At 38.1% G+C, this 26128-nt stretch overlaps 1 protein-coding gene across 8 annotated transcripts in view; it reads right to left on the reverse strand.

Moving 5' to 3' along the window:
• Positions 1–1443: 1443 nt before the first annotated feature.
• The window catches only part of LOC762884 (proton-coupled folate transporter), a 37434-nt gene continuing 12749 nt past the window's right edge, over positions 1444–26128 (reverse strand). For 3 of the 8 annotated variants that reach the window (XM_030982892.1, XM_030982890.1, XM_030982889.1), the window contains 7 exons: positions 24426–24681; positions 21868–22784; positions 20468–20638; positions 19142–19285; positions 4845–4928; positions 4202–4358; positions 1444–1747 (listed from right to left, as the gene is read on the reverse strand). In XM_030982892.1, the coding sequence (XP_030838752.1) occupies positions 1639–1747; positions 4202–4358; positions 4845–4928; positions 19142–19285; positions 20468–20638; positions 21868–22741 (1539 nt within the window). In that variant the 5' untranslated portion in view covers positions 22742–22784; positions 24426–24681 and the 3' untranslated portion in view covers positions 1444–1638. Of the gene's footprint in view, positions 1748–4201; positions 4359–4844; positions 4929–5267; positions 5515–11563; positions 13585–19141; positions 19286–20467; positions 20639–21867; positions 22785–24425; positions 24682–26128 lie in introns of those variants that run through there. The other 5 variants (XM_030982888.1, XM_030982891.1, XM_030982893.1 and 2 more) reach the window with 4 other exon arrangements.

The following is a 26128-nucleotide window of genomic DNA, read 5'->3' on the forward strand; positions in this document are numbered from 1 at the left end:
ACTAGGTGACCTACGTCCTTAAGTCATAACTGACAAGAATGGGGATTAATACCTCATAAAAGGGTACTAATATAGCACATCGACACGGTTTTGATCCTGGGGGCTCACATTAACGAGGCCATTGCTAACCCAATGAATCATGACTGTACGCAGCGGGCGCTAGGGTACGTCGATGCCCCCACAAAAACAAAAAACATAGAAAATGCAATAAATTTTCAATAATTCATTGCATTTTGCCCCGACCACCAACATAAACAAAATATTCTATGTGGGCATGCCTTGAACCATAATGCATATCCCTACAGAGTAATTTTTCCTGTTGGGGACTGGGGAAAATGTAATGAATTATTGAAAATGTATTGCATTTTCTTTTCTTTTTTTCTTTTTTTTGTGGGGGCGTCGACGTACCCTAGCGCCCGCCGCGTACAGTCATGATTCATTGGCTAAGCAATGGCCTCGTTACTGTGAGCCCCCAGGATCAAAACCGTGTCGATGTGCTATATTAGTGCCCTTTTATGAGGCATTAATCCCCATTACTGTCAGTTATTACTTAAGGACGTAGGCCCCCTAGCTGATTCGCATAGTAGCACACACATGCTTTAGCAGTCACGCTAAAACGAACACTCCCCACAATTGTCATTCAATAAAATCTGATAATGTATACTATTATCTAGATCTATTAGGAATAAAGCATTGTCAAAATCATTAGATAAATTGGGGTAAAAAAAAAAATTCCACCATTATGACCAACAGTGTATATAACCCTACATAGTACATTAAGTGGACATCATAAAAATCAAAATCCTAACCCTAACCATAACCCTAAAACCTAACCATAAACCTAACCCTAACCCTAAACCTAACCCTAACCCTAATGTCTACTTAATGACTCGTGTTCACTCCAAACGTCCCTCCAATGACGCCTTTAGTAAAATTACATATATAGAGAGAGAGATATATAACAAAATTGGGCCTTCCTTGAGAAATAAAACGTAAAAAGCACCAAATTTTCCTCCTAATGACAATGTCTACTTAATAAATAATTTTTCACTCCAAATGTCCCTCTCATCATATATACAGCTAGAGAGAGAGGGTTATAATATATTGTATGTATAGCGAATAGTATGTTATAATAAGTGCTATGCAAATCCAGATCTTTAAATTATTAAGTGTAATGGCAAACAGTAGTGACCGTGGCGTTCTGACAATGTTTAGCAGTACGATTCGATCAAGACCCTTTTCATCAGAATTCATTGTCATGAACTAACAAAAAACCCAAATTCATGCATTCTACATTTTGCCACTCTCCACCAGAGAGAGAAGAAAATGGAGAGACAGAGACAGACAGAGAGAACCAGACAGAGAGGGAGAGAGAGACAGAGACAGAGAGAGAGATGGGAGAGAGAGAGAGATTTTACTAAGGAAGTTGCTATGAGGTCTAAGTTTTTCCGTTTTTGTTTGTTTTATTTTATTCCCGCATTCTTCATTATAATAAGTAATATACAAACTAATAACTATATATTAGTTAAAAAAATTAACAAAACATTATCATATCATAGAACAATCCATTAAATACAAAAACCACATAATTGACAAATCATTTCAAATTTGAAAATGCAGAGGGAATAAATGCTCCATCTACTGATCATTCTCTGGTGGTAGAAGCCCCGTTTCATCATTAATGTCTGCATGGACTGATAGAGGGCGATTTCTATTTTCTCTTCCAAATCCCCTGCATTGTAGGGCACTGTGTACAAGGAAATAGAGAGGGAGAGAGATAAACTTAGTACATTTTATAAGATGACGTGGATCCAAATTGAAAGATTGGTTGAAAACGTACACGTGACCAGGCATTTATTTTGCCTAACAAGTAATTTGGATAGTGACCGGTCATTATCCAATGGTAATGAACGGTCATTATCAAAATCATGTTATAAAACATCATTTCATTAAAAAAATAAAACCTAATATTATCAAACAAATAATACACATAATTTTGTTCGGGCATTAGTGTAATTACCCACACTTGGTACCTTCAAACAGTCCAAACGTAGCTCGTGTGGGTGATTCTTACTAATGCCCTCACTGTTGTGTATTATTTGTATACTAATGAAACTAAATTGTAATGAATAATATTAATATTGATAATGATAATAATAATAATAATTACAATGTAATCTTGTGTTTGTAATTACTCTGGATATATGAACAAACATTGAATATAATGTAAACATAATGTGAATGTTCAAGTGATATATGTTTATTCTCACTAAACTCTTTTTGTTGGTCATGTACCATGTCACATGTACGTTTATTTTCATTTTTTGTATGTGAATAAAGCATTTAAATGCAACAAATTTCCATTTGGACCAATAAATTTGAATGGAATGGTAGGTGTACATGACACCCTGTATTAGAACAAATCCCTGTATCCCTTTTCAAGAGAAATACAAATATTAAAAAAGTAAAAGGACAACCAGTTCGCTGGATGAGCATCAGAGAGATGGTGGGATATTTTGAATTCAGTTTATGATGGGAAAAACAAAACCACCACACAAATAAACATTCAGGCTCTATTAAAGACCGTTAATACTACTGAGCCAGAAGGGATTAGACCACACAGCGAGGTCACTGACAGGTCTCATTAACTCAGCTCTCAATCAACATAAGAAAAAGAGGATCATGGGGGACCAACAGGCACCGATTGGGGAAGTTTTCTATATAGAGGGAGCAAGTAGCTACAAGTAGGGCAGTGGGGCTTAAAAACTACACCTCATGGCCATGGATAAGCCCATGGGAGCCCGACACTAATACCTTGGTAATAGTAGACGCTACCCATCCCATAAGAACAGAAAGAAAGAAGTGTATTTGATATGCCTGTGTGATAATAAGAAATGCTCTTCAATTCAAAATTTTGGAAGTGGAAAAGTAAAACTTTCTAGCTCTGTCGTGACCTCGGTAATAGTACTGATGGTGCTGCCTAATGGGATTTTATTTATACAACAATGTATTCTTCTTTTTCTAGGGAAGGGAGGGATGTAGTATTGGTATCATATTGGTATTGGTATCAGTATTGGTGTAATATTAGCATTGGTATCAGTATTAGTGTAATATTGGTATTGGTATCAGTATAAGTGCAATATTAGCATTGGTATCAGTATTAGTGTAATATTAGTATTGGTATCAGTATTGGTGTAATATCTGTATTGGTATCAGTATTAGTGTAATATCTGTATTGGTATCAGTATTAGTGTAATATTAGTATTGGTATCAGTATAAGTGTAATATTGGTATTGGTATCAATATAATATCAGTATTGGTATCAGTATTAGTGTAATATTAGTATTAGTATCAGTATTAATGTAATATTAGTATTGGTATCAGTATTAGTGTAATATTAGTATTGGTATCAGTATTGGTGTAATATCTGTATTGGTATCAGTATTAGTGTAATATCTGTATTGGTATCAGTATTAGTGTAATATTAGTATTGGTATCAGTATTAGTGTAATATCTAGTATTGGTATCAGTATTAGTGTAATATCTGTATTGGTATCAGTATTAGTGTAATATCTGTATTGGCATCAGTATTAGTATAATTTCTGTATTGGCATCAGTATTAGTATAATTTCTGTATTGGTATCAGTATTAGTGTAGTATCAGTATTGGTATCAGCATTGGTGTAATATCTGTATTGGTATCAGTATTAGTGTAGTATCAGTATTGGTATCAGCATTGGTGTAATATTACTATTGGTATCAGTATTAGTGTAATATTGGTATGGTATCAGTATTAGTGTAATATTGGTATGGTATCAGTATTAGTGTAATGTCGGTATAAGTATCAGTATTAGTGTAATATTGGTATGGTATCAGTGTTTAATAGTGTAATGTCGGTATTAGTGGTAGTATGAAATATGCCAATCTTACACTCTGCTCCTCAGGGAGGATTCATTCAGAAATCAGGGAGGTTTCTATCCATTGCATACAGCATAATACAAATAATGTTTCAAAAAATCAGGGAGGCATTACAATTTGTGTGGAGTGACATATAAAAATATAAAAAAATGTTCATGGAGGGTTGGCATCTCGGTAGTAGTAGTAGTAGCAGTAGTATTCCTTGTAGTAGTAGTGGTGATGGTGGTGGTGGTAGTAGTAGTAGTAGTAAAAGAAGTAAGTCTTAAAGGAAGAAGAAAACTTACCCTGTAATGATAATAGAGATGAATAATAAAGCAGACATGAAGAAGAAGACTGCAGTTGATAATACATCGATAGTACTGTAGTATACTCCATTCACGATTGGTAAGGCAAGAAAGCTACACAGACCATCCAATACACCAAGCAAAGCAAACAATGCTCCTAAAAAGAATAAAATCAGGGGTAGAAAAATGGACCAAAACAAAGAACAACAATTTGTATGACTTTTAATCTTTTATCATGAGACAACCTGAACTCAATTCTACTGTTTTGTTCACAACAATATTATTTTCTTAAAATAATAGATAATAGTACTTTAGTACATTGCTTAATAAACGCATGATAACACAATGGTCTGTATGCATGTTAGAAAATCACTGTATTTATGTCAAACAATAAACTACACATTAATGAAAGATTGTGTTTTCATTTAAGATTTAAATTGATCCAACTGAGTTTATTCCAGAGTTCTGGTGCTATCTTTTAAGATTAGGTCTGCACAGGAATTTGATAGAGCACTTTTAGTTATATTTGGACTCAGATTGTTTTTGGGTGCATATACTAGGACTAATGCACGAATATACACAGGTGCAATGCCATACATTTGATTACCAGAAGAAGTGGTTTATATGAAACCTTATATTTTACCATGTTCATGTTCCTGCACGACTGCTGAGAGGAATGTACGTATGACAGGAACCCCAAGGAGCCTGAACAATCCTAGAAAAGAACCTATGGAAAAGAAATATAAGAATTCAGAATTGTCTCTGATAAAATAGCTGGTACCCAACGTTAATGGAATAGCCTCAAATTATCCTTTAAAAAGCATCTATAATTGTGAAAACAATTCAACATGGTACTAATTGTCTTGCATTTGTAACAAAGGATGAAGTAGACATGGTCATATATGTGCATTGAAATTAGAATAGTTGATGAAATGAGTGAACTTACTTGCAAAGATGTGAATAGGATATTAAACAAATAAAATTAATTGCAAAGATGATATTAGTAGGAAATATGAGTGAAATTACTCGTAAAGATATGAAAAGTAGATGGAAGGTGTGAGCTTACTTGTAAAGATGTGAATATAAGGCTTCCTGAGAGAAGTTTCAACTGTTGAAAGGTAATTTTTGGCTGCCACCAAGTAAATGAAGGTCAACTCCTTAAAAACAAGTGAGAAAAAATCTTGGAACCAGCAGGATTTGAACCTGTCATCTACAGCTTGCTGGGCAGCAACTCTACCACTGGGTCATCACTGGTACATGGCACGGTCACGATGAATTGGAAACAAGTAGGCGTGGTCTTATAGCCATGTGCACTGAGATGATAATAGTAGATAGAATGTGTGAAGTACTTGCAAAGATGATAATAGTAGATAGTATGTGTGAACTTACTTGTAAAGATGAGAATAGTAGATAGAATGTGTGAATTACTTGCAAAGATGATAATAGTAGATAGAATGTGTGAACTTACTTGTAAAGATGAGAATAGTAGATAGAATGTGTGAACTTACTGTGTGAATTACTTGTAAAGATGAGAATAGTAGATAGAATGTGTGAACTTACTTGTAAAGATGATAATAGTAGATAGAATAGTGTGAATTACTTGTAAAGATGAGAATAGTAGATAGAATGTGTGAACTTACTTGTAAAGATGAGAATAGTAGATAGAATGTGTGAATTACTGTAAAGATGAGAAAGTAGATAGAATAATAAGTAGATAGAATAGTGTGAATTAATTGTAAAGATGAGAATAGTAGATAGAATGTATGAACTTACTTGTAAAGATGAGAATAGTAGATAGAATGTGTGAATTACTTGTAAAGATGATAATAGTAGATAGAACGTGTGAACTTATTGTAAAGATGAGAATAGTAGATAGAATGTGTGAACTTACTTGTAAAGATGAGAATAGTAGATAGAATGTGTGAATTACTTGTTAAGATGATAATAGTAGATAGAACGTGTGAACTTAATTGTAAAGATGAGAATAGTAGATAGAATGTGCAAATTACTTGCAAAGATGAGAATAGTAGATTGAATGTGTGAACTTACTTGTAAAGATGAGAATAGTAGATTGAATGTGTGAATTACTTGTAAGATGAGAAATAGATAGAATAGAGATGTGTGAATTACTTTCAAAGATGAAATAGTACTAAGAATGTGTGAACTTACTCGTAAAGATGAGAATAGTAGATAGAATGTGTGAACTTACTTGCAAAGATGAGTAGATTGAATGTGTGAACTTACTTGTAAAGATGATAATAGTAGATAGAATGTGTGAACTTACTTGCAAAGATGAGAATAGTAGATTGAATGTGTGAACTTACTTGTAGTAGATTGAGAATAGTGAGATTGAATGTGTGAACTTACGTGCAAAGATGAGAATAGTAGATTGAATGTGTGAATTACTTGCAAATATGAAAATAGTAGATTGAATGTGTGAATTACTTGTAAGATGAGAATAGTAGATGGAATGTGTGAACTTACATGTAAAGATGAGAATAGTAGATTGAATGTGTTTAAAAGTAACTTGCAAATATGAGAATAGTAGTAAGAATGTGTGAACTTACTTGTAAAGATGAGAAAAGTAGATAGAATGTGTTAACTTACTTGTAAAGATGAGAATAGTAGATAGAATGCGTATTAGATGGAAATAGTAGATTGAATGAGCTAATACTAAACACTAAATGCTGGGCCATTAACAAAAATTAATGGGACTTCAAATTGGCTTTAGAAGAGGAAAATATATTGAAGAAGAGATTTGAAATTATCGACAATTTTGAAATCTTTTTAATCGTGTCTTCAAATCCGGTACGAGGGGAAAGTTCACTCAGGGATCTCAGTTAAGGCATAGGGCCTACCGTAATTTTTTAAAAAGGGAAAAAACAAATCCTCTAGCTCTTTATCTTATTCTATTACATTATGTATCGTTTATCATTTTAATCAGTCTTTAATCAGTCTTCTTATCACATCCCTCGCATTCGTCCACCTTGTAACAATGAACGTGTGTTTTCTCAACAAAATAAATGAAGGATTATATTTACAACCTACTCATGATGACTTATTAATCTAAAATGACTTATTTGAATTATTTAAAATATTTGGCAAAATAAAGTTTAAATAAACCTTATTTTATACGACAAATGGATAAGCAAATTCAAGAGTAAGAATTCTTTTACAAAATCAAGCCCCGCAGGGAATATCAGCTATTGACATTGACTTAACAATTCAAATTAGATCTAGATCTATCAGTGTCTCCAAACGGAACAAAGTCAAAAGTTGTCCATAGTCTATATGGACTATGGTAATTATTCAAATCTGAAGAAATTTATGTTGCGAGAGTTAATGATAATCACTTATGATTGTCTCTTCAAACTGTTACTGATGGAGTTTTGCTGGAGAAAATTAGTAGAAGCTGAAGTAAACTGGCTATGCAAAATCTCAGACAATTTTAATAACAATAATATTTAATAGATCACATTTATAACGCGTTTCTAGGCGTAGTATATACATTTATTATGACCCCGGTCATCGGATTTAGGCTTACCTGCACACAATGTATGCATATTCTCCACTCACTGGGGAGTATTCCAGCCAGTCACCATTTTACAAGCGCGCACTTGCCCATCCAACCACATTAACTTTTGCATCCTACCGGGTATCCATTTAACACCTGGGTGGAGAGTGAAAAATATAACGTCTTGCCAAAGGATATTAGTGCCACGGCAGGACTCGAACCCTGTACCTTGATCTGCAGTCGGGTGACTTATCCACTAGAACACGCCCTAATCAAAAGTTTTTCGGGTTTACAGAAGAGTTTTTTTAGCGATTATTTGTTTATGATTATAATTATATAAAACATACGTTCTTAGTAAACATGCACAAAAACCAGGCAAAAAATTTAGTTTTTCATTTCGGGGGCTCCATTTCAAATTTTGGGGAAATTTTCGGGGGCTCTTTTTACTGGGGCTACTTTTTCATGAATTCATAAAAGGATAGGCCTACAGTTTGTTGAGATTTGTTTAGTAAGCAAAGGTTTCGGGGTACCTGCTTCATTAATTGCCTATTAAAAAAGAAACCCCTTTTTCTAGTTTAATAACTAAGATTTGATGCATTGATTTGATGCAAGAACTGTAACATAATAGACCCTAGATTGTCATTATTTCTGGCCATGAATTTCGATAATCATTTTTAAAAGTAAAATTTTCACAAGAAAATCAGACAGTCGTTTAAAAACGTAGACATTAGTAATACTTTTACTAATTCTAAGCTCAGGTTTCGTAAATCTATTCACGAAACTATATTGAAATCGCGGCAATAATGATGCAAACCAACAGATAACAATTTCAAAGTGTCAAATCTCTTCGACTCGAGCTCAGCTCAACTCACACACACTGCAGCGTAACTGCAGCGTAACTCCAGGAAGCTCCAACACCGGCATCGGACGCCTGCGCTGCCGGTGTTGGAGCTTCATTGTCATGTCACCCACATTGGAGTATTAGAGAAGTTTACAATCAGTTTGAATTTGTCAATTAAACACTGTGAAATATATATTACAAATAGAATTAATGTTAATCCATACAAAATAACACTATCGACAATAGTGAGAATAATTATGATAATGATAATAACAATATTGATGATGATAATAATAATAATCAAAAACAAAACGAAAATATTAATTAAAACGATAATTAATGACGAAATCAATGGAAGCAATTGAAAAAGAAATTTACTGGCACCAGTAAATTGATATCTGAATTAATGAATTACTGAAAATATTCTCGATATCAATTTAATAAATTGATATGAGACAAAAAGGAGAAACATAAAGTTAATATTGAACTCATAACATGTTTTTGCACATAAATTAATGAAAACGAAGCATTATTTTTCGACAGAATTTTACTAAGTTTAAACGTGTTTGTACATTATTGGAGTTAAAAAGCTGACCCATTTTCAGTGTATTTGGTCTTTCAATAAAATATTTATCGATGAACAATTTTCTTTCTGAACGAAAGGTAGGGCATAAAAACAAGTAATGAAACTTATCCCCAAGCGATTGCAAATTGCACAGCGTACATAGCCTCATTTCCCTTGGAATATTTGAATATCTACAATCGGCAGGTAATGATTGCCACAGCGAAAACAACTTAATATTGTCCGATCTCTTTTAATGAGATCGATTAAGTATCTTTCTAGACATAAAGAATGTTTGAAGATTCGATAATTAACACAATGCGAATTATCGTACATACAAGCAGACCAATACTGAGCATGAGAATCTCTCAATCGACGTTCCACAGCTTGTTTGACCCACTCGTAGCTAGTATTTGCGACATGGTAAGCCAGGTAAGGTATGGAATATGGTTCGAGTTTTTTTTTATGACCGATTTTTGTGTATACAATTTTACACGGAGATTCAGCGCGCGGACCAAGAAATGCAAGCAATGAATACGAAGCTAGAAGAGAGCGCGCGACCGCTCGTAATCGTTACGGGGGCGATTTGAGATCATTTCACTTTTTGATGTCGCCCCCGAAATCGGATTTTGAGCCTATTTTGGGGGCTGTTTATGGTGTTTCCGGGGCGAATCCGCCCTCCGCCCCCGTGCATACTTCATATAGCACAACAAGTTCACAAAGTTCACATCATCTAAATAGAAAGGTCCTTATTTAGCCAACTGATTGTCTCATCATTGAGATAGGACAAGCATCAATTATTATTATTATTATTATTATTAGGCATTTAGCTACGCTATTCATAGTACACTATATCACAGCGCTTACAATAATAACCACAAATCATAACATAACATAACATTGAACAAACAAAAAAAATAGCGAATCAAGTAGGAAATAAATAGGTTTTAAGGAGTTTCTTAAAAACATCAACTGATGCAGCAGCTTTGATACTGGAGGGAAGTTTATTCCACTCCTTAGCTGCTGCAACAGTGAATGTGCGATCTCCTGCCTTACTACGAGCCACATGAAATGTCAGTCGAAATGGGTCTGCATTGGAGCGAAGGTTTGTACGTACAGGTTGATACAACTCAAGACAGTCACTAAAATACTCTGGTGCCTGATCATGAAAAAATTTGTATACAAATAAAAGAATCTTAAAAACAATCCTCTGTTTGATTGGCAACCAATGAAGGGATGTTAGTAGAGGCATGGCATCGTGACGACGGTCTAAACGAAAAATAATACGAGCCGCCCAGTTCTGTAAACTTTGAAGTCTTCTTATATATGTTTGAGGGACTTCTGTAAGCAACCCGTTACAATAATCCAACCGGGAAAGAACATGGCTGCGAATCACATGATGACATGCATCTTCAGATACATACTTCCTAATCTGTGATACATTCTTCAACTGATATCGTACAGATTTACAAAGCTGGTCTATTTGGTTAGACATGGACATATTGCAATCAAAAATGACACCAAGGTTCTTGACCGATGTAGATGGTGCAATCTGGGTGGTTCCGAATGTAAGATTAACATCATTAATGTTTCCCAAGTTGTGTTTGGAGCCGATTACCAAAAACTCTGTCTTTTCCTCATTTAGTTTAAGCTTATTCCTTCCCATCCACATACTTATATCTGTGACACAATCTGAAAGAGTTTTTAATGCAGTATTTAAGCCATTAGGTTGCTTAGGGTTAAATGTAACATACAACTGTGTATCATCAGCGTAAGTGTGATATGAAACGTTATAATGTCTAGCGATGTCTGGGACAGGCAAAGTATATATAGTATATCCTATGGGTCCAAATACAGATCCTTGTTGATAACCGACATATTAAAATATGACGGTCAATAGTATCGAAGGCTGCTGATAGATCTAATGACAACAATAAAACTACTCGACCTTTATCCATAGCAGACAGAATATCATTTTTTACTTTGATAAGTGCGCTTTCAGTACTATGATAGGGTCTATATGCAGTTTGGTTAGGATCCCACAATCTATTTTCATTCATGTGATCCGTGAGTCTACGACAAGCAACTTTCTCAATGAGCTTTTCCAAGAAACTTAAATTTGACACAGGTCTATAATTTGACAAGCAGTCTTTATCAAGATTTTGCTTCTTGATAAGAGGTCTAATTATGGCTGACCTGGCTGCAGAAGGGAATGTACCTGTTTGTAATGATGAATTAACAATATTTGTCAACTACATGACTTACTAGGAGAAGCCAGAATAATTTTCAATAACTCATCTTCAGTTGTAGGATCTAAACACGAAAATGATTTTACATGCACTTGATTATACATATCCGGATCAAATGTAGAAATGTGCTGTTCATCATTAATGCTGCCCTGAATCTTCTTTATTTTATCACCAAAAAATGTTAAAAAGTTATTACATGTCTCAACTGAGTCGTGTACAGGAAGAGATGGTATCTTTCTATTCAACAAATAATCAACTGTCTTGTAGAGATCCTTATTTTCACACGAGGATAGAGTACTATGAAAATACGCTATCTTTGTGCGACAAATCAGATTTGATGAATAACGTTGTTTGTCCAAGAATTCATTTCGATCAACATCTGATTTAGTCTTTTTCCATTTTCGTTCTGCTCGACGTTTCTCACGACGTGCCAAATGAATGTCATCGTTGTACCACAGCATCCTTCGTCGTACAGGGCGTTCTTTTGAGGTTGGAGGGGCAGATTCGTCCAGAAGTGATTGCATAGTTTCATTGTACCACTTGAACCCAGATTCAGGATCTCCTTGGTGGTTAAAATCCAAAATTGACTCACACAAAGCTGTCAAGAATATTTCCTTGTTGATTGCTTTAAAATTTCGAGATATTGTGAGAATTTTTTGTGGTTGCGGTAAAGGTATGTCTAATTGAACATCAATAACAAAATGATCAGACATTTGTACATCATAGATATTACATTTCTTAATTAAGGATTCCGTCTCTCTTGTGAATACCAAGTCCAATGTGTGACCATGCGAATGAGTTGGACCTATGACATGCTGATGAAGACTGGCGGAGGATGTCGCTTGAAGAAAGGCACTGACGTCTGGTTTGGCAGGTAGATCCACGTGGAAGTTGAAGTCTCCAAGCACAAGTAATTTGCCTGGAAGGACTGATAAATCGGTTAGAAAACTCTCAAACTCATTCAGGAAGTCTGGAACAGTTAGTCCATTTGCAGTCGAAGGTGGTGGACGGTAGATGACAACGATGTGAAGTGTCGATGTCCTGCTGATAACATGAACGGATTCAAATGTTGTGACGTTAGAGACTGGCTTTGTAGTTAGATTAAGCTCTGACTTAAAGAGGACTGCGATACCTCCTCCATGACCAGTTTTTCGAGGTGAACTATGAAACATGTAACCCGGTGGTGTGCATTCTCCAATGACGACTTGATCGTCTTCCTTCAGCCATGACTCTGTAATGATCAGTATGTCAAGGTCATGTTCAAGAATATAATCACAAATAAGATGAACTTTATTTCTAAGGGAACGAGCATTCCACAGACACAGTTTTGTGCTAGAAGAAATGTTAGTTTTTAATCTTGGAACACTGATCAGGTTACTCTGATGATGAGTTCCCGGTTTCAGAGCATTGTTCAAAGAAGATCGGTTACATGTTGTAATACGTACTGGGATAGGTCTCTGCTTTCTCCTTCCCGCCCTTTTTCCTCTGTGGCTCTTCCATTTTCTCCTCTCATTTCTTCTCTCAATACCAAGACAGCAAATGTTCTCTCTTACCTCTCTCTGGAGTTCAGTTCTCTGTTGTCCAGGTACATTAAGCTGTAGAAGTTCATACCTGCTGTATTTTCTCGAGTTGTGTGGAGGTAAGGTAGTTGATGCATGGTTCTGCTTTTCCAAGGTCAAGTCATTGCTAATAGGCCCAGGGTTCGGGTTCACGTCACCCGCTATCAACAGTTGAAGCTGAAGAGTTGATGTAGTATTTGCATAGTATGCAAGGCGACTTCCCAGAAATTTCAGGGGCTTTAGTTTTAGCTTGTACTGTACACCACTTAACAAGCCACTGTTGAAAGTACAGTGCCCAGTGAATGCACTTCTTCCCAGGGTAGATACAAAGAGTACAAAAGTGATCAGCTTGACCAGCTCCATTGTAGATCCAAGTGACCATTCATGAGGACAATAGAGAGGCTGCTTGAGTGAACTTCACTGCATACATGCAGAATGGTGGACATATATAGTTCAACTTGTAACTTCATGCAATCCAAACTGCAAATCTATGTCCACTCTCCTTTCACTCAATATCAAGATAAACTGTCTGAAATTGGTCCAGATTAATCCCGGTGTTAAAACAAACAGACTAGTACTAAATTGATGATGCCTCTATCAAAAGTGAGGAAATAGTAAGCAAAATAAGACAGAGCTTGAAGAGGGTCAGCCTGTCAGGCGATCACCTCATAGCATGCCTACTATCAATGATATGATCCAAAGTTTGGATCTCTCCGCAGGCACAGTTTGGCAATGGATCAGCTCCAATGTTATGCAGGAAATGTTGTGCACTGCAGACTCCAGTTCTGATACGGTCAAGGTTAACCCATGCTTTTCTTGAGAGGTCGCTGCCACTTGGATTTGCACAGGGCTCTGGGACGAACTCCTTCAAGTTGATAGTAGACAAATTCCACTGCAGGTCTGACCAGCGTTTTGTTATCCAAGTGGGTAAAGTGGAGGCGGGCTTTTCAAGTGGCAGCTCAGCAGCCTGTGTTGCAAAGTTTCTTCTAGGGATACGCTGTCCTTCAAAGGCAGAGGGGGCAGGAACAAGGCATTTATCTCTGTCATGCTTTTGGGCAAGCTTAGTGTACTGCGCATCTCGTCTGAGGTGAGCTGGTGGTATGCCAGACAGTATTGGCAGGTTGCTGACAGGTGTTGCAGTGAGAGTTCCGCTGATTAGTCTCATAGCATCATTGAGGACAAAATCAACCTTGTGTACATGGGTGCTGTGGCTCCATGCAGGTGCAGCATACGCAGCGGTGGAGAAGGCAAGAGCTAGAGTGGAGGTGTGAAGGGTGGTGAAATCAGCTCCCCATCCGGTTCCTGCAAGCTTCTTTAGGAAAGACGCTCCTGCTTGGGTCTTTTGAGCTGTGGCTTTGGCATGCTCGTGGAAGGTGAGGCTTCGATCAAGAGGGACATCTAGGTACATTGGTGTGGGGTCGATATTTAGCCTAGACCCATTCAGTAAGATATTCAACTCTCGGTTGGCGCATCAGTTTGCCAGATGGAAGACGGAGGATACTGTCTTCGGTATGCTCATCTTGAGATGCCATCTGTAGACGAAATCAGCTAGCATCTTCAGGTCCTTCTCCAGTGATGTTTTGATTGCCTCAAAGCACTGCATGCATTCCCCTTGGGCGTATATCAGAGACATGGATGTTGGAAAGTATCGGGGCAAGACAGAGCCTTGCGGCACACCATTCCGGAGTCTACTCTTCCTACTGCATCCGCCGTTTGATGTTTCAAGAACAAATGACCAATCTTCTACAAGAAGCATGATGAATTTTACAATTCTTACATCTGGAATGGTCTGCAGGGTCTTGAGGTATAAAGCTACGGTGCCATACTGTGTCAAATAAGGTAGACAGGAACTGCACCAAACTTCTGTTGCTTCTGGAAAGCCGTCTCTATGTTGTTTACAAGCCGGACCACTTGGTCGGTGGTTGATTTACCTTTCCTGAAACCTGTCTGTGTAGTAGGTAGCTTCTCTTGGACAGTGTCAACGATTCTGGCAAGTAGCAGCCTTTCAAGTAGATTGTAGATGTGAGATAGCAGACTGATTGGACGATAGCTCTTGGGTTCGTCTGTAGGCTTCTTGGGCTTCAGAATGGCAATAACTTTAGCAGTCTTCTATTTTGATGGAATAGTGGATGTTGTCATGCAGGTAGAGAGAAAGGCTTGTAGCCAGGAAGTAGCTTTGTGACTCATGTTATTGCGGAACACTGTGTGGATGTTATCACTGCCTGGTGACGTGCCGGGCTTTATTGATTTCAGTGCAGTTTCAACCTCATCCAAGGTGAAGGCTTCAGATATGGAGGTTGACTCTGGAGTGGACTTGAGGAGGTTCTTTATCTCAGAGTCACAGAGCGAGAGTGGGTTTTGGCCTCTGTAATTTTATCTTGCCACTTTCCATTGTTAACTAGGACTGAAGTAATGGAGTTCCCTTAACAGAACACTGTTTTGGAGCACTGCTTCGACCAGTGTGTTTGTTTATGGTAGTCCAGGCCTTGCGACTAGAGTGGGTAAAGTTGATCTCAGAGACTTCTTCTTCTCATCCAATCTTCCTCATTTCTCCTAGTAATAGCAGCAGGTTGTTCTCTACAGCCTTTCTTTCTTCAATGGTCTTGGACTTAGTGCAGGATACATACGATCGCATTCTTCGTCCCAGCATGGAATATACGGTGTCTTTTGCTCCTGGGGATGAATAGCTTTGCCGCCTGATGTAACATGGAGCAGAAAGCAGAGTAGGAGTCATTCACATTGCTGGTGGAGGGGTTTGGCAGTAGAGATGTTATAGTTTGTTTGCGAGTTCCTGGAACTTGGGCCAGTCAGCTTTTCTGAAATTCCATCTCTTCTTTGGTAGGTTGGAGAGTTGAAGCTTCATGTTGCTTGAGATGATGATTGGACAGTGGCCAGACCTCGGGAACTTTAGAAGGACAGTTCTTGAGCAGGTGTGTCTGATGTTTGATGAAACCAGTGACAGATCGGGGCAAGTTCATGATTTGTTGCACCCTGAGTAGAATGTAGGGTTGTCCTTGCTGTCATACAGTATCACTAGCTCCTGAGATTCAAGCCATTCAAAAATGAGCTTTCCATTCGTGTTGGTCTTAAGATATCCCCAGACAGTGTTGCGACTGTTGAAATCTATGCAGACAAAAGAGTTCCGGGGCAACTTTGGGAAGAGTATGATTTCAACATCTACAGGTGGTGGCTTATAGAAGTTGCAGAAGTTGGTTCCCATAGCTTCAAAGGTGCTTCATTGTAGAGCTGAGTTCACAGGAGATCGCTCGGTGGTGGATGCTTTCAACCAGTTGATCATCCCATGTGGAAGTGTCCAAGGTGTTTCATAAAGCTGTTTGTAAAGTTACGCATGACTTTACGAACAACTTCAATATGAAGTGCCAGATAGGATGCCCAAAGTTTTTCCTGATGTTTTAACAAAGTGTTACTATATTTCCAATAACCTGAATTAAATTATAGCAAAAAATGTACTTTGTATTAAAATGCTTGTTTTATCTGCACAGTTCAACTTTAGTTGATGCAAATAAAAATTATTGAGCATCCCATTTGGCTTTTCATATTTAAGTCATTCATAAAGTCATGCATGACTTTACGAACAGCTTTATGAAACACCCCCCTGGACTGTCATCTATGTAGTAGTAGTAGTAGTAGCTGTCTGTCGCAAAGTGACAATGACCGCCTTCACTTTCATTTCATGAAGGCTGCTTGCAAAGGTGGGTAAGTACCAGTAGCTCTTGCAAGTTACTAACAGCACTCTCTCGGGGAACTGGTGGCAGTTTCACACCGGCGGGTGTGAACCACTAGAACCTGCAGTGACCGGTCAAAGGATGTCAGGAGATCCGTATTGTCAAACGCCCTCAATGCTGTCACGGTGGCATGGTTTTTTGTTAGCGTTTCCTCCTTATGCTACGGTCATAAAGATTCGTACGAAGATAATTTTGTACGAATCTCCGTTTTTCCATTGTCTTCCCGAATTTCCATTGTCTGAAAATCGTTTGTACGGCGTTCGTATCAGTTCGTAATGGCATTTGTGACCGAGGCTTTAAAAACCTCGGTCACTAATGCCACTAGTATCATCCCCAGTCGAACTACTCTCCTGACCATCTGTCTGAGTCAAACCACTCTCAGGTGAACTACTCTCAAATTATCAACCTGAGACAACCTTCCTTCAGAATTATCAATCTGAGGCAAATGTCTCTCCCAATTTAGAAGAGGATTATCTACCAAACGAACATGTTCTATTTCCTGAAGAACAAGATCAAAGACTGGTGATTTAACACACAATGCTCCTGCGGTTCCTACACAGAAAGGGGACCTAATATCTATCCTAGCCACAGAAAATCGCCAAACTGTCCCACCTATAAGAATTACACTCAATCTACGCGTGACTAACAATTTCCTAACAACTTGCCATGAACATTCTGTATCGTGCAGAACACTATAAACAACCTGAGATCCTATCTTCCCATCTACTACTGGCAATTTGCTCCTTAGCTAAAAGCTGACATGCAGCCCACAGTACCGATTGAGCTTTTATACTCTCCTCAAAGTAGTCTGCACAATGTGCATCAACAACTACAGATAATACAAACAACAGTCCACATGTGTCGGTATTATCAGGTTCTGGGCTACCAGGCAAACACTAGGGATAGTCAACCTTTCCTATCTCTGCTTTAGTACCAGAATTCCTCTTAGCCTTACTCTTGTCTACTTGACCTGCAGCAAGTAACCTATGCTTACAATTATTAGCAAGATGTTCCAAAAATAATTTTCTTAGTCACCGACAGAGATCTGGAGTCACCATTATTCCTCTTCTTATCTCCATGAGATGATTTATCTGGAAATTTCTGTTTCCTACTATCAAAATGCCTGGGCCTACCATTCCCAAATTGACCAAAATGAGCCACAACAAATGTATCAGCTAACCATTTCCGAAACCGACTGAGGCTTTCGTTCTTTCAGAAACATTGCTAAAGAGGGGCCACCCTTCTCAATGAGCTGTTGCTTTCGTTCTTTCAGAAACATTGCTAAAGAGGGGCCATTCTTCTCAATCAGCTGTTGCTTTCGTTCTTTCAGAAACATTGCTAAAGAGGGGCCATTCTTCTCAATCAGCTGTTGCTTTCGTTCTTTCAGAAACATTGCTAAAGAGGGGCCATTCTTCTCAATCAGCTGTTGCTTTCGTTCTTTCAGAAACATTGCTAAAGAGGGGCCATTCTTCTCAATGAGCTGTTGCTTTTGTTCTTTCAGAAACATTGCTAAAGAGGGGCCACCCTTCTCAATGAGCTGTTGCTTTCGTTCTTTCAGAAACATTGCTGAAGAGGGGCCATTCTTCTCAATGAGCTGTTGCTTTCGTTCTTTCAGAAACATTGCTAAAGAGGGGCCACTCTTCTCAATCAGCTGTTGCTTTCGTTCTTTCAGAAACATTGCTAAAGAGGGGCCATTCTTCTCAATCAGCTGTTGCTTTCGTTCTTTCAGAAACATTGCTAAAGAGGGGCCACCCTTCTCAATGAGCTGTTACTTTCGTTCTTTCAGAAACATTGCTAAAGTGGGGCCACCCTTCTCAATGAGCTGTTGCTTGAGCAACATGTTTATAAGACCTTCAAAGGACTTTTCTGTCTCAGACAACTCCATCCACCTATCTAATTTTACTTCTACGACGATACTCAGCAGGATCCATAAGTCAGGATGTAGTGCCGAGGAAGTGTCCTAGGTAGTGTCCTATCCTAACCAAGTACTGACTTGGAGTCTCACCTGACTCCAGAGAAAATCTAAATTTCTTACGGATATCATTACAAGTTATATTCCGTTGTAGTATTACACTTTCTCTAAAATCCACTTTATCCACCTAGTATTTTGTATTTCCTAATGCCAGCCCGAATAATTGTCTTCTCATTTTTCTATCATTATCTTTTTTAAAGTAAATTTCCCCACGGACCCCCATTGAAAATGGTTTAACACAGTCGCTAATTTAAGATAAGATTTTCCCAGCGTGTAGGCTGATTTGAAGATACCATTAAAAAAATTGGCCCAGCAAGCCGTGACTCAAGTGTTTTCCAGCACGCCGCAACCCCAGTGTGCAGTATAAGCTGATTGAATGTGTAAACTTACTTGCAAAGTTGACATTAGTAGATTGAATGTGTAAACTTAATTGCAAAGTTGACATTAGTAGATTGAATGTGTGAACTTACTTACAAAGATAGAATGTGTCAACTTACTTGCAAAGATGAAAATAGTCGATTGAATGACGTAGGTGAATGCTAACGCTAGAGTATTAGCTAGACAACTCAAGATAGAGATCTGTATTATCCACAGGTAGCCAAGTTTGCACCATTGGAAGATGCCGGCTCCACTTACTGTACCTGAAACACACAAGCAATGCAATGTAATAGCACACTGTGTAATGTCACTTTCAAAATGATTTTTCCCCAATTTGTTTAACAATTGTTCCTACATTAAACAAAAAAGGAAACTTAACTCTATCTAGCCCGGGGGGGGGGGCTTTAGAAGCCCCCCCCCCCCCCTCGACATTTTTTGCGATAATTTTTTAACGCAAGAAAATCTTGAACTGAAATTTTGTGACTTTTTTCTTTCAAGTCTTGCGCATCTTTTGGAAGAAATTTTTCGAAAATCGGACCTACCATTACAAAGTCACGTGTCCTTTTTTCTTTGCATGTCAGCCCGAAAATCGCTCATTTTTGTGATTTGTGTACAAAACATATGGAAATCTCATTTTTCAAATAAAGAGATAAAACATTGGTTATTTGGTCTTGTTTATAGTTAGGTGTTTATTTTAGGGTCAAAATAGTTGGATTATAGTTGGAAATGAAATAAAACAACAAAAACAATAGATAACATAAGGAATTTTGTGTTGTATTATTATTCCAAATGGTCTAACAAATATATGTAGTGAAAAAGAATGCTTAAATATGAATAATGTCTGATTTATGGGCACAAATGTGAATTTTATGACCTTATTTGCAAAAATTACCATAAATATGCAAATGAATGAATTTTTCAAAAAATTGACATTACCATAGTGGTCTATACACTTCACTTGACATGTATGCAAATTTTCGCGGCGATCGGTTGTTTCACGGCCGAGATCATGGGGGGGGGGCCTTAGAAGCCCCCCCCCCCCCCCCCCCCCGGGCTATGCAGTTTCAAAATAGCCCGGGCTATATAGGGTTAAGACTCTACAGTCTTGGGTTGCACATCATCTACTATAAATGAGAGAAGGAGCATATAGCAACAGAGAAAAGGTCATCCGGGATCGGAGAGGAAATACAAATTTCCTCCTATTCTTGGGAACCACTTCTATCTTTACTAATCCAATGGTTCACCTATAATAGCCGGAAAGCCGTCGTGACTCGTGAGCGATGCATATTCTAATCCATCCCTTAAAATTTAAATTGCACTGCCCCCATATTAAACATTCCATCTCATTCAGCAATAATAGAACACGCCCTTAATACTGAACACAACATTCAATGGGATGATACCCACATTATTGAGTTATCCATCTGATAGATGATTGGTCTTACCAATGCCTGGTATAGCTAGTGAAGTAGTAATATAGAATCCAATAGTTACTGAGTCCCAGCAAAAGGGTTGTCCTTGTCCATAGAGCATGGTGATCGGAATCCCACCTTGGATCACGATACCAACTAGAAGAGTCATAGCAAACATGCTCAGCAGGAGGTACAGGCGATTATCTGTTTGAAATAAAAGACAATCATGATATTAATAATACAATAATATGTTTGTATGCATATCCAGGGAATCAGCATTGATCAGTGCTGTTCTTACACGAGGGCCCTGTAAATAGATCAGATCAGCTCACATAATTATAATTCAAACTATACACTTATACCCAAGACTCTATCCTCCCCTGCCATCAGAATGCATGTTGCATTATAAACTACATGTAGTTGTTAATTCAGGCAAATCTTATCACTCCAAAATTCCAAGGTCCACAAGGTTTTGGTATGGGGTAATGAATTTGGTTCAAATGAACATATTGGAAGCATATGCGTTCCTACACTATCCATTGATCGTTTTCGCTGTTGAAATCGAGTCTAAAGTTATGAAATTATAAATAATAAACTATTTATGATGTATAGCTCCCTCTCGAGGTCAAGATATTAATTTAGCTATGAAATGATGTTTCTTGACTAAAATCGACCGATTAGCTATTCTCGTTTGGAAATTGTATATCACAACTACATATTCTGAGATTTTCATGGTCGCAGCTACCATTGTACGGCCATAGGCGCTATCTGAAATTTATCAAAATTTACCGGGAGCACCGGTAAATTTTTTAATTCAATTTTTCTCGAAAACAGAAGTGTTTTGGGGGCTAATTTTTTTAGTGCTTATAATACATCCACAGGGGCATCCAAATATATCAAATTGTAAAGATTCCCTTTCAACCCAATTTTCAAAATTTCCCAAAACTTTGCATTACCTTTAAGTCAGTAGCTAATCAACATTTATTAAATCCCCTATCGTTAATTTTGTATATATATGTTAAATTCTATGGGGAGTAGTCTAAATAGAATTTAACAAATATACAAAATTAACGGTAGGGAATTGTTAGAATTTCTACTATAATTTTATTCGCTTTCCATAATGCAACCGGTAGAATTTCCTGACCATTTTCTGTTATACCTCACTCAATTAACATAAGATTGATCCCAAAAATTGGATTTGCCAAACTTTGTGAAGTACTATAGAGTGTATGTAAAGCATTATCCTTTGTTGTCATCTGAATTTGAAATAATGTATACTCATTCAATTATTCCATCACTAATACATAATCATTTCAATCCTTCTATCATGTGATGTTTCATATTTGTTATCACCCTTTAATATAAAAAAAAAGTATACATTTTGTAGAACAAATGAAGTGAATGAACTTTTCACAAATGAATACAATATTAACCTGTTTTTACACGAAATAGATTAATGATGTCTCTGAGAACTTCAGCCAAATCTCTCCGCTCTTCTTTTGACTTGGGAACAATAGTTTCTATGAGGAGCCATGGTATTCCAGCGTTAATAAGACTCAGGACCATGGCAGTGAATGGCATCCAAAGGCTTAGCCCAAAACCAAGTGACTTGATCATGTATCCCAAGCCGATCTGCATTGCTCCTATACCAGCAAATGCGAGAATCTCCACGATGACGATTCTCACCATCCGTTGTTTCTCCGTCGTGATATCAGTGATGTACGCAAAGCACCCAGCCATAAACAAAGACATGCCTCCGCAAAGACCACAGAACACATTCACAAACAGTAGGTAACTCAGAGGAAGACAGAGATAAACAACACAGAGCTGCCCAACACACTGACCTAGGAATCCTATACACGGTAAGAGGATAGGCATTCTTCTACCGTACCGCTCACTGAGCGAACCGATGATCAAAGTAGAGAAGATACTTGGAAGTGCAGCACAAGTACAAAGATAAAGAGTCCACTTTGATGTGATCTTCTGTATTTCCTCTTCTATTTCCATAGTAGCATTGCCTTGATTACATTGTGAACCGTTCGATTGCGTTGTGTTGCCATAGAGATCTAAGCTTACACGCTGTCTGATGTACTGTCCTGAGAGTGTGGCCATACCCCCATAGCTAGCCGCAACGAGGATCACAATGAACTCAACGGTAACCCAACGCCGACGTGCCCGATCCCGTCCACATTCTGATTCTTTGATGATAGGCTCTGTCATGGCCGCCGGTCTTTCTTGAGATGTACAGTCCATCAAGTCTTCAGCCTCGTCATCCTCAAAAGTGTCCCTCTTTTCCTTTCCTGCCATGACTAATCTATCAGAAAATCGTGAAGCGTACTTCCTTGAGAATCTACGAATAAACAATGATAATAAACAGAAATAGGTCACAAATGGTAATTCAAGTTCAGTTATGAGATACTCATTATATGCGGTATAGATTAAAATCAATATCCCATGAACATTCGATTGAATTGTCTAAAATTGGTAAACAATATATATGAGAGCATTTGAATTGATCTTTATTTTATTCATCATTAAAAAAGCATAACAAACATATAAAATACAAAACATAGCATACAAGTTAAAGAGAAACATGTACAATAGAATACAACAACAAAATTATATATGAATGTGGAGGCTTTATTGGTGCTGCATGCTGCCACCAAAACAGTAATAAAGTATAATAGTAAGATTAAACAAGAACTTACCATTTGAAGTTTGATCTTTATTTTATGAATATTTAGGAGGAAGTTATTACATGAGATCCTGTCGCGCATGCGCAGTCAATATTCAAAGCTACAAATGTGGCTAATCTTAGTAGTAAGGAACAGGGAACTTACACTTAAGTTTGAAGTTTGGGTGGGTGAGGAGGGCATGTAATAACTTCCTCCTAAATATTCATAAAATAAAGATCAAGCTTCAAACGGTAAGTTCTCGTTTAATATTAATATTTCATATCATATTTCTCTGTTCGTAATTACATGAGATTTTGAAGCATAGTAGCCACATTTTGGAACAACCAACATGTACTGAAAAGTGAACACTGATTATGCAGATTGAATTGAATGCTTCTAACCAATGAATCACCATATTTGATAGTTATTGTAGTCTGTTCATACATGTGGCAAAACATTTCACATACAAAACGTCCATATATAAGACGTCATAATGTTGCAAAAACATTGTTCGTTTCTATATCTAGTTTATTCTAGCCATCTGGTTTCTTAATCCCAGTTCTATTATTTAGACAGCTGGTCTCTTAATGCCAATTCTAGTGAAATGCCTTCTGATGCAGTTCTTAAAGCAGTGTGCTATCTTGTGAGACTGCCTGGGTAAAGTTTCTCTTGTTTTCAAAAGGTTTCCTGTAGAACTTCCTGAACGTTTTCTCTGAAGACCATCCTGCTCGGGCTAGGATCTGGTCCATTGGAAGTGCTGCCTCGGCAGCTGCTGAAGTTGATGCTGCCCGCGTTGAATGAGCCTTATAAACGTTTGTATCCACACCTGCTCTTTGCAAGCAGGTCTTGATCCAACGAGATAAGGTTTGAGTTGTTACTCTATTATGAGGTCTGGTGTAACTTACAAAGAATGAGTTCTTATTCCCACGAAGTGGTCCTGTGCGCTGGACATAATGTTTCACAATACACAATCTTTTATCAGGTGGATATGCTTCCAATTTAAACTTAAAATTGGTTTTCCTGGTTTGCTTTGCTTCAAGTGTTCATCCAATTGAAAAACCACAAAGCCCCCTTTCAGGGTCATCTTGTTAGTCTTCAATATATGCAAGGTTCGCACTCTCTGTGCCGATACAAGAGCCATTAGCATACATACGTTGAGTGTTAAATCTCTGAGGTTTAAGGAGTTTACTGGAGACAATTTTTTTTAGAAAATCGAGGACTGGACTAATATTCCATATTTCTGTATATCTAGGTAAGACAGGTCTGAGTTGAAAAACACCTCTCATCAGTCTGGTTATAAGAGGGTGAGTACTTACTGTCTGTGGATAAAGCGCTACGAGCTGTATTGATCGCACTGTAGCTAATGTTCCTGTCATGGAATAAACTACTAAGGAATTCTAATACCGTTTCCACCTCGGCTTGGAGGTAACTCGTATTCCTGCTGTGGCAAAATCTTCGCCACTGTGTGATGTACACTTGGTACTGCTTGCAGGTTGATGCTCTCCATGAAGCTGTAATGATATCCACTTTTTTTCTGCTAAGTCCCCAATTCTCAAAGTGTTGCCGCATAACCTGCAACATAAGAGGTCAATATTAGCATTAAGAGGGTGGGTGGTGTTTGGCACAGGAAGGAGTAGCAAATCTTCTTGCCTCTGGATAAACAATGGCTCTCCTTCCATCATGCTAACTGAGGGAACCACGCCTGAGTGGGCCAATTAGGGACCAGAAGTAACCCTCTAGCTTTATCCTCTCTGATTTTTTGCAAGCATTTGGGGATCTGTCTTTGACACAGGAAGGAGTAGCAAAGCTTCTTGCCTCTGGATAAAAATGGCTCTCCTTCCATCATGCTAACCAACTGAGGGAACCACGCCTGAGTGGGCCAATTAGGGACCAGAAGTAACCCTCTAGTTTTATCCTCTCTGATTTTTTGCAAGCATTTGGGGATCATACAGAATGGTGGGAATGCATTGAATGCATAAGGTTTCCAATCTAGCGTAAATGCGTCAACTGCAAAAGCCCCAGGGTCTGGGTGCCAAGTGACATATTTCTCTACTTGAGCATTTAGTCTTGAGGCGAACAGGTCTATTTCTGGTACACCAAAGCGGGAAACTATTCTGTCGCACACTTGTCTGTTTAGTTTCCATTCTGTTCGATCATTAAATTTCCTGGATCTTTCATCTGCTATGGAATTGAGTCGACCAGGTACCTGGGCTGCAGTGAGCCAAATATTACGAGAAATGCACCACTGCCAAATTTCTCTTGTCATCTTGTCACACATTGCTGACTTGCAACCTCCCATGTGATTTAAAGGAGCCACTGCAGTGGTATTATCTATTCTTACCATCACATGCACGTTACGCTTATTCATGCAAAAGGATTTTATCCCCAACCCAGCAGCTAGGGTTTCCAGGAAATTTATTTCATTGTTTCTTGCCCTTTATGCCTCGAATTCATTCCAACGACCCCCTGTTTGCTTCTGGAGGTCAGTAGCTCCCCATCCAAGGCCACTGGCATCTGTGTGCAATTCTAAGTCAGGTTTTTTCCTAACAATTGGGGAGGAGGCCATAGAAACATTGTTCATCCACCACTTAAACTCCTCTTTGGCCTCAAGGGACAACTTCATCTTTCTGTCAAAATGACCCCTGTTTTGTCTGAGGGCTGCAAATTTGTCCCTTTCCATAGATCTGTAGTATAAGGGGCCATACTCAACCACCGGGAAAGTTGCTATGACCTTTCCAATCACTTGTGATACCGGCTTTCATCGAAAGGGTGCGGTGCGGTGCGGCGCGGTGTGCTCAACGCACCCATTCGATAAAAGAGGGGGGCCTTTTCTCGAAAGGGTGCGTTGAGAGCGGAGTACCGTTTTAACACACCCTTTCGATAAAAGCGGGGGGGGGGGCTTTTCTCGAAAGGGTGCGTCGACTAGTCTTTCGCATCAGTCGCTTAAAATGAGGATCTCGGACAAGGTAATAGTTGCCAATTTAAGTATATCAAAAATGTATTAAATAAAATGGAATGG

Source organism: Strongylocentrotus purpuratus, unplaced genomic scaffold (assembly GCF_000002235.5).
Source record: "Strongylocentrotus purpuratus isolate Spur 01 unplaced genomic scaffold, Spur_5.0 spur5_scaffold_13, whole genome shotgun sequence".
Classification (NCBI taxonomy): domain Eukaryota; kingdom Metazoa; phylum Echinodermata; class Echinoidea; order Camarodonta; family Strongylocentrotidae; genus Strongylocentrotus; species Strongylocentrotus purpuratus.